General features: G+C 36.9%; 1 protein-coding gene and 1 pseudogene across 1 annotated transcript; both read left to right on the plus strand.

Moving 5' to 3' along the window:
* Positions 1-2,791: 2,791 nt before the first annotated feature.
* Positions 2,792-3,290, plus strand: LOC106343346 (annotated as a pseudogene).
* Positions 3,291-6,903: 3,613 nt separating this feature from the next.
* LOC106343344 lies at positions 6,904-8,744 on the plus strand. The gene is made up of 2 exons (XM_013782525.1): positions 6,904-7,448; positions 7,535-8,744. Exons 1-2 carry the CDS (start codon positions 7,377-7,379, stop codon positions 8,726-8,728), a joined length of 1,266 nt encoding a protein of 421 aa, XP_013637979.1. The 5' UTR covers positions 6,904-7,376; the 3' UTR covers positions 8,729-8,744.
* The last annotated feature ends 1,501 nt before the right edge of the window (positions 8,745-10,245 follow it).

Here is a 10,245-nt window from a genome sequence, read left to right on the forward strand (position 1 = left end):
ACTCACCTTTGGCCGATTTTCCAATTATCATTTGTTTTGTAATAACTAAGAATATGTCACTATGTGAATCATAAATTGCAGTGCAAGTGTGTCTATGTAATCAAAAGCAATGGCGTCAAAGGACAATGCATATAAGTTACAAAAAAATGACAATGTAAATGCATTGGGACGAACAAGAAGTTAATAACATTGTCAAAAGCATATGCTAAATAATTAACATATGCTAAATAATTGTTTTCATGGATTCTATATATAAAACATTTCTTGTAATTATCAAATAAATAAATGTACATTCAATATAACAGTTAAAGAATATCCAATCACATTCCATTTTTAATTTAAATACTCCAATCATATTATATTTTCTACTCCATAATAAAATGAAAGATGAGTTTACTTTTTAAATGGAGTATTATATTTTTATTAGTTTATTGCTCTATTTTTTACTCTAGAATGAAACTGGTTGAGAAAAACCATACTTCATTACAAGTTACAACATTTTAGAAGAAAAATAAAATTTTACGTTGGAAATGCTCGTATTGAGAGAACTAGCACTAACTTCAACAGTGCCATGCGAGAACATCCAGAGGCCTAATGCAATTTTTATTTAAACTGATATTTTACAATTAGAAAAGTATTTAGAAGTGATATTTAAATGGTTTAATATTTTAACAAAATAGATAAAATCCACATGCTAATAAAAATTTTTGCATAAATATTTTCCTTGGAAACATCAGTTTTTATGAATTAAAAACAAATATAAATCATAGAAGAAATAAATAATATGGGATACTGAAAGATTGAAGCCAGCTCTGAAATAATAGTATTATAATTATTAGAACTTTAGATAATATATTAAAATTAATTTGAAAAACTGAGCTCGTGAGGGTTAAACTCACGTTTAGACATCCCACCACCAAAAACTCTTAACCATTGTACTAAATATGAATGAGTTGGTTAAATTTGGACCTTAAAATATTTGTATTGTTTGAGGGTCTAAAGCAAATGTTTTTTTCATTTAATTGTAAGCACGGCTCTGAACTTTGAAATAAAAACTCATTCTTTGAAGAAAGGTGTAAAGGAAAGAATATTTTACAAATTCTTTCTCAAATTATATCCCATATCCAGCTATCTACATACTAGGCCTAGGACGGATCGGTTATCCGGACAATTTTAAGGTATCCGGATCCGGATCTTTATCCGGCGGATCCATAATTTTATTATCCTTATCCGGATCTGGGGTTCTCGGATATCCGGGGGTCGGATATCATTCTAAAAATTGTAATATCCGGATCCGGATTTGGATCCTTAAAATAAAAAAAAATATTATATCAATATATATAAAATATTTACAATAATTTAAAACTAAAAATATATATAATGTTTTTAATTATTTCTATGTATAATATTACAAAATTTACATAAAATTTATATATACTATTATAAAAATGAAAATATATTAAATAAAATTAATTTATATATATAGATATTACTATTTTAGAAATAGTTATCAATAAAACTTACGGATCCGGATATCCGGACTAAAAAAATAAAATATCCGGATCCGGATCCGGCTTTGACAGATCCAACATATTACTATTCGGATCCGGATTCGGCCCCTCCGGATATCCAGATTTTCGGATCGGATCCGGAACGAATCTCGGTTCGAATCCGGATCTCGGATAAAAATTCCAGGTCTACTACATACGGTTTAATAAGCATAGTTATCTTACAAAACTCAAAACAATTGAAGTAAGTAAAGCTAAAAATGTCTGATGTGACATGAGAAAATTTCAAGAGCATATTCAACTCCACTTTATTTTTAACTCTAAAATAAAGTTTCCTGTAAAAATGTTCTAAAGGTATTCTGTTTTTTTTTTGTTTATAATAGAATATAATATTGATTTACATTATAAATAGAGAAATCCATTTATTTTTTGTTCATCACTATATTTTTCGATCAAAAATAGAGTACTATTTGAGTATAATCCAATTTTAGAACAATTTCAATGAGAGTTTTTTACTATGGAATTCTCGGCTTACATACTAGTGTATATATATAATAATTATTATTATATTAAATGTATAGTAAAATATTTGGAAGCCCAACCAATAATATGTCAAATGAAATATTATCGGTTACGTTTGCAACAGATTATTCTCAATTGGTGTTATCTTGAAGACATTAAAACTTTGAAAAAATGCTTCCTCAGCTTGGAGATCATTTATGTACCTCAGACGAAGAATTTAAGGGCGGATAGTCGCACGCAGTGCCAGAAAAAAAAATCGTCTTTCATTATTCACATGGATGCAGAGCTTTCTTCCTGGTTTACAGAGTCAGTTTGAGTCTGTATATTGATGACAAAAAAAAAAGAAATATTATCGGTTGAGTTTCCAAGAATTCTAAAATATTTACTTATAATTTATAATATTTGTATCTTCTAATATTTTAAGAATTTTTGGTTAGATACTCCCATTAAATGTGCTTTAATAGATTTATTCTATTTTGAAGAAAAAATATAGTAAACAATTTAAAATGATCTAAACAGTATCCAATTTTTTTTTTAAATTCATATTTCGGTCAATCCACGAAATTTGATTAAACTAGTATTAACTAAAACTTACAATGAAGTGAACTAAGGTTTATTTAACTATTAAAAGAAATTAGCTAATGCTCCACATTTAATTCTGCTTTTCAGATAAACAATGCAAGAATTGCTTTTTTTGTTTTAAATAAAATTGAGATCACTAAGCCTTAATCATACTTTCCTTCTCTATAAATAGAAGGGACTGTTAATAGATATAGAGCATACTGATTACTGAAAACAGAACAACCACAAGCACAAACAATCAAAGAAGCGGAAAATGGTGAAGGTGATGTGGGTTTCCGTTTTAGCTCTCGTGGCAGCGCTTCTCCTGGTGACGGTGGAAAAAATTCCGGTGGCCGAAGGAGTGACGTGCTCGGTGACTGAATTGTCTCCATGTTTGGCGGCGTTTATGTCATCTTCGCCACCGTCGGCGTCGTGCTGTGCCAAGCTGAGAGAGCAGAAGCCATGCCTTTGTGGGTACATGAGGAACCCTAGCCTCCGCCAATATGTTACCTCACCAAACGCTAAAAAAGCTAGTCTCCAACAGTTGCAAGGTTGCTTCCCCAAACTGTTAATAATGATTAATAAGTGACAAGTTTAGCTGATTATGAGTGTTAAGTTACAAGTTAAAGTGGGTCTGGTCCTCTTTCACTACTGTTTAATATAATAATGGGTGATGATGATCATCATCATGTTTGAATATTATCTATGCTTCTGTCTTATAAAACATGAAATATACTTAAGACCCCAAGAACAAACATGAAATATATTTGGTAAAAGAAAACTGTCTTTTTAAAAATGTTTCATCGGATCTCTATCACAAATTATAACATAAACCAATATATATGGCAATGCTATACATACATTTATTTTGTTTCTGTTCAAGAACAAAGGCATGAAAGAATAACAATCATTGTAGTTACAATTTTAAGTATCATCTGTGTATCTTGTATAGAAATTCTTAGATCATTTAACTTGTGCGTAACAAATACATTTGTAAATGTTGAGGTTCATTCATGTGAAATACTCTTCTCTACCGTCACAAGTGATATTCCTCAAAGCCATTATGCCTTAAACCTTCGTTACGTTATAGTTTGAATATGTCACCTCACCATGAGCCGCCTCTTGAGTTTGGGATGAACCTTGAACTTTTGTGGGCCCATTGTCTTTTTTAGGACTAAATGATGTTGGACCGGGTTCTCGTACCAGGTGTGGAGTGGGGTGAAACCCGCGTCCAACAATATCCCCTACAATTAAGTTCCCCCCTCCGGAATTCGGCGTGTCTCAGGTCGTCAGACAGGCGGGGTGTTGATTTTGACTTGGGTGGTGTATTTGAGTGTTTGAACCGAAAATAGTGTGTTTGTCGGATTCATACAATGAAGAATTTAAGAAATAGATTTTTTAGATTCTTGAGGCTAAAGAGAAATCAACATAGAAATCAAATGGAAAAAGAACATCAAAAAGAATTTATTGATTAAAGATTATATTACATGTATGATTACAAGTGTAAATAAATCTAAGAATCAATAAGCTCTTTGTAAAAAGTGTTTTATGTGTAAAATGGAAGAAGAGATCCCCATTTCTCATAAGGAGGAACTCCTTATTTATAGAAAGATATGTTTAGGGTTTTCTAGCCAAATGGGCCTAGCCCATTGTCTAATGGGCCTTGAGGGAGGATGTAAATTCACTCCCAACATTGAGGCTGGTGGTTTACGAGCTTTAAAATCCGGTTCGAGATTCCGATTCAGTGAATTTATTGATGTAAATAAAGGGATTTAATTTTTCCCTTTTTGGAAAGCGAATCGCTTGTGGCGTGGCAATCATTTCCTTTTGTGGTTCCCATTTTCTCATTATAAACTGTATGCCTTCTTTAATCGTCTCTTACTTGCTCTTGTCGAAAGAAATTGAAAGGTCTGTTCTTCGTTTTCTCTATCTATTTTTTCTCTATCTCTTTTTTCTTTTCAGTTTGTGCGATATTGTTTTTATCAGATTCCATAGAGATTTCGGTTCGATCCTACTTCTTCTTTTGTTTCCCGAATGTTTTTAACTGCTATTTTTTATTTTCATCCTTCGCCATTGTTCTTGATTGTTAGAATCATCGCTTCAAGGGTCTGATGTCTAGGGTTTCCGTAATGTGAATGATTTTTTTTTATGTTGCATTTCGTTGTTTGTCGTATATTTTTTATATAGTTTGATCATCCATTTAAGCTTACGCCTTTCGTATACCTTTTTCGGTGAGTCTCTCTTTTGTTATTCGTGTTTCCTTTTTATGCCTCTAACCTACTAAGTCTTTTTTTGTCTTCTGGTTTTAGTTTCTCTTTCATCATTATAATGACTCTCACGAACAGATTGATTTTAGTCGAGAAAAATCCCGTAAAACCAGTTTGGAGTTGGTCCGACCTTAAGTAAAATAAAAATCGATCAATGTCTCGATGGGACTGTCTAGTGGTCGACTGATCTTCCCAAGATAGTTTTGGTTGAATGTATGTAAAGATTGATGAGTTTTTGGTCGATCTCCGAGAGAAAGACGGGAGTTGATGGTCGAGGAATGAGTGGTCGAGTGTTACTTGGAAAAATTGACATGCTTCGTATTCTTGTTCCTGATCAATCACATGACTTGGACCTTCTTAGTTTGCTTGCTGGTGTAATTAATCAGTCATGTGAATTGCACCTGATTGCTTGGTCAACTGCTTTATTAAAAGTCACATGATATCACAAGCTGTGTGCTTGTTTCCTTGCCAGACCAGAACATGTGAGGAGCACGTGTCTGATGGGAGCTTTCTTCAGGGGAGGGAAAGCTGAGCAGCTTGCTGCTGGAAGTGCTGAAACTGCTCTCCACATGTCTGTGCACAATCATACTTTGGTCTGAGTGAACAAACAGCTGAAGTAAGCTCAGGTCTTATTTAACTCCTTCCTTGAGCTGCTTGGTCGTCTATAACCACAAGAAAACTGAGAAAACATTTATAGAAAATCAGAGAGAAAAACTAAGAGAAAATCATAGAAAATCAGATAAAATTCAGAAAACACCTTGGAGATTTTTGTTCGTTACCTTAGCTCAGTGTGTTTCTTCAGTGTGAAAGATCAAAAGGTGAGATATCCCGAATATACCCAATGTCTTGTTATGTTCCTGATTTGAACCGATCTTGATCTCTCTTTCTAATCAGACCAGCCATGAGTTAAGCTTGAAGGAGAGCATCATCTTATTTCATCAGGCCATTAGTTGTTGTTGTAAGCTTCATTTTCTTTCTTCAGTCATGTCCTGATCAGAACCGGGTATTAATTAGTTAGGCTCTTGTCATGGATCAGTTGTCTACACCATTGTATGGTTCCGTTTTATTTAGTTTGGATTAAAATCAGTCTCATGGAACTCTAAGCTAAACTGATATGAGCTGATTGGATTTAATCCAAACTGAATTAATTTCGTCCTGAACCGAACTGTTAGGAGCTGATCATAGTTGAATCCAACTAATCTTAGCTGAGTCTAACCGTACTGAGTTCTTCTTGAACTGGGCTGTTCCAAAATTAATCTGAACTGGACTTTCTAAACCGAGCTGAACTTAACTGAACTGATAGGAACCATACTCAACTGATGTAAGGTTGAACCGAACTGAGCTGACTGATGAACTTGTGTGTACCACCTATTCTGTTTTAGGTTCAGATAGTTGAGGAGAGTGGTTGGATCAGTCGGATCCTTCGCTGTTGTCATTCTGAATCGGAAGTGTACCGGAAGTGGAGTGTGATTAGCTTGAGTTCGGGTCTAGTCTTCCTTAGCCAATCTCATAGAATCAAATGTGAGTCTTGATAGTCTGTCAGGTATCAAACCGTAAAAAATTACTCAGGAAGAATTCAGATCGTTTGTTCTTGTCATTGGTCTTTCTTTTATAGGTCTCCAAGAGTGGATCGTTACGGAGACGTGATTTCCTGCGAGTATTTTGAATTTTTATGATCGTTTTAACGTATCGACCTTCGTTACATCAAATGTGAGTCTTTATAGTCTGCCAGGTATAAAACCGTAAAAATTCACTCAGGAAGAATTCAGATCGTTTGTTCTTGCCATTGGTCTTTCTTTTATAGGTCTCCAAGAGTGGATCGTTACGGAGACGTGATTTCCTGCGAGTATCTTGCATTTTTATGATCGTTTTAACGTATTGACATTCGTTACATTATGGTTTGAATATGTCCAGCAAAGACTATATCTTGAGCTCGGGATTGACCTTGAATCTTCATGGGCCCGTTATGTTTTTCAAGACTTAATAATATTGGACCGGTTTCTCGGACCGAGCATGAAATAGGGTGAAACTCGTGGTTCCAGAAGCTCTTTACAATAGACGATCTTTGCTTCATAAAAAGCTCCGAGTGAAATGGGGTTATCACAAGACTAGAAAGAAGAAGTTGAGCGTTCAGAAAAGTCTCGTTAAGGCTTTGAGAGAGTTAGACCAAAAAGAGTCAGATCGTAAGTACTCTGGTGGGAGGCATATGGAACAGCATTACGGTTTAGAGGAGAAACAATCATGTAGAGCTTCTCATTCTAACCATGTGTGGAAGCCAGGCAGGATATCTTTGAAGCTTCCAGGAACCCTATGGAGTCTCGTTGGTGAAAGCTAAAGGAGAGGAAGGTTACACGAGGTTCAGTGGCTCACTTCCTCAATGGAGAAAACTACTGCGATGAATTAGTTCATGTTCATAATCTTGGAGTGTGGGATCCAGGTGAAACAGGATTTGAGAACAAATATTGGTTACAACAGGTTCATCGTTGGGAGAAGGTCCAGAAGATAATAAAGCTGCTCTATGGCCAGGAGATGGTACAGCGACAACACAGTTACAAGAATACTCCATTACTACCTTCAGAGTTTACACATGGAATGTTTCAATTACCAAGACCTCCGGAGTTGTTTCTGTTCATGGCGAGGTCAAGGCCTTGGATAACAATAAAGCTAGAAGTATGGAAAGTGCAGAGCACATCTCGAGCTACATTGAGTCCAATTTTCAAGAGCCGGTCACAAGTGTACGGTGCCTTTTCCAGCATCAAATCCGTGAGGACTGGGTGCATGAAGCTTGTTAAAGCCGAAGCGCAGGTGCAAGGTGGAGGAAATGAGAGTGAGATATTGAGGATGCTCAGCAGGGCTATTGCTCTCTTTGTAGAGATTGCTTCTGCCAACTTGAGGACAAGTCGGATCTCTAACGGGGGAGTATTGCTTCTACCGGGACGATCAGTTCTTGCTCATGATTTTGCATTGAGTGATGATGGAGAAACAAGAGATGGGAGTTCCCAACAGCAGGGTCTATTACATCTGGGTCACAATCGCAGCGAGTTTCGTTGGCAGTTAAATCCTCAAGGTAGTTTAAGCAAGAATGGTTATGGAAGTGGTGCGTATTCGAGCCGTGGGATGAGTGATGCTCTCGTGAATCACACAAGGGAAAGGCCCACCAGGGGAAAGCTCCGAATTATGGTGGCTTGGGAAGAACCATTCACGATGGAGTCCTCGGGAGAGCATTCAGCTGCAATCTTCACCCACAAGCTGTTTCACTTACCGAGACCACCGAGAGCATTCAGCTGCAATCTTCACCCACAGTCTTGTAGCCATATACTTTTGGAGCTTATGAGATTGATATCCACAACGTGGGAAGCTGTTTTTATGGCTTTGATAAAAACTGAAGGTGGGAGCAATGGAGATACTACAAATGGCTGGAAATGTTATAGAAGATACTCCATGTATACATACATCTACGACAATGACGTGAGGTATATGATGAGTCTGGAGCTATTGATCATGCAGGTGGTTTATAGCCAAGTTAAAGGAGATCAAGTTGTAGTGACCGCTTTGAGACAAACTCTCCCCTTCACTCAAGAAAGGTTCCATTTGCCAAAGCCACCGGAGCAGCGGAGCATAGTGTTTCAGTTTGCTTCGACTCATGGTGCTATTACTTGCGCTGGCAGTTCAGATCACGAGACAGGTGAGGAGATGACTGAAATGGCTTTAGCTTTGGTTCAACTTGAGGACAAGTTGGCTCTTCATCGGGGGAGTATTGATAAGATCATCTGGGCCTCGTATGGGCCAATATCAGACTTCAGAGTGAAGCCCAGCAGTGAGGAAAATATCTTTTACGTTTTAGTATTTAAGTTATGCTTTGCCTTGTAAACAAACTATCGAATAACGATCATCAAATCAAACGGGTTCAATCCCTAATTTCTTCTTCTCTATCTTCTCTTCTACCTTTGCTCTTCCTCAATCTTCTCCCCTTTCTATTCTACACAGATAAGCTCAACCCCTGGGCTTATCAAACCGTCAAGCAGACCCAGAGCCGACAAGCGCAGTGAGAGAGGGAGCAGGAGATACAAGATCCACCAGATCTCTGCGCGCATTACTGGAGAAGACGTCGGTACCTGACCTGACCGAGGAGACAAAGAGAAAACCCACCAAGACACTGGGGGAGGATACGAGTTAAACGCGACACCATGGTCCCAAAAACAGTGTCTGAGACACCACACAACAACATTTTTGGGAGGTCTAGAGAATCAAAACCACATCTAACCTTGTGCACCTCTTGTTTGATCCAAGAATGGTGTTTATGCTGGTGGTTTTAATTGAATCAATACAATAAAAGAATCTAAGTTGAATGATTAGATTCTTGAGGCTTAGGAGAAATAATCAATGAAGTCAAATGGGAAAAGAAGATAAAAGAGATTTCATATTGATTAAAGATTGCATTACAAAGATGTTTGAAGTGTAAAGTGAATCTATGAATCAATAAGATCTCTATGAAAATGTCTAAAGAGTAAAAATGAGCTTGTACCGCTTCCGACAAGCTCGTAGCTCAGGGCCATCCTTCGAAGCATGAGGACATGAAGATGGCAGTCACCTGTTGATTCTCTTTGGCTCAATGATCTAATCAACTCTGGTTCATAAAAAAAAGGATTAGATCACGACAAACCTAAAAGAAATAAACAACTTTGCATAATCAATAGAACTTGTTTCTACTTAATGCTTGTGGGTTGCACATGATGATATAATAATTATAACTTATTAATATCATAAGTCTACCAATCAGCAAAGCAATAATGAGATGAGTGAACAAGTTTTTAGAATTGTTTAATTGTTTAAACCAAGGTCACAATGTTTACTGTGACACATGTATTTAATTTAAAATTGATTAAAGCTTCTGATATAATTTAATAAAAGAGCTTATCTTGAGTGAAGAAATGGTTGGGAGCAACGAGTGGTGACTTCTCAGGATCTTGTTGCCGAGGATACAAGAAGCAGCTCAAGAATTTGCTGAGTTTTGCTGAGTTGCAGGGAGCAACGACTTTGTGCCTTTGACGTGATGATCAGAGCTGTACTTGGGCTTCTCGAGACACTGCAATCTCGTCCTTGAACTTGTCCAATGGCTGATGAGATGACCTTTTTCGACGGAGCTTGTGCCGGTTACGGCAAGCTTGTCTCGAGTGCCTGCTTGATGAGGAACCCATGTGTTGATTTTCTGCCAAGCTACGCTATCATCGTTGCGGGCATGAAGGCTTTTGCCGAGATCATGTGATCCCTACGCTCCCACGATCCAATAGAGATTCAAGGACTCACAGCTTCTCAAAATTCAACTGCCATATCGGGATGTGACCTCTAAGACCGCAGTTTCAGAGGGCTGAGATGACGAGGTTGTC

The sequence above is a fragment of the Brassica oleracea genome, chromosome C5 (assembly GCF_000695525.1).
Source record: "Brassica oleracea var. oleracea cultivar TO1000 chromosome C5, BOL, whole genome shotgun sequence".
In the NCBI taxonomy this organism is placed as follows: Eukaryota; Viridiplantae; Streptophyta; class Magnoliopsida; order Brassicales; family Brassicaceae; genus Brassica; species Brassica oleracea.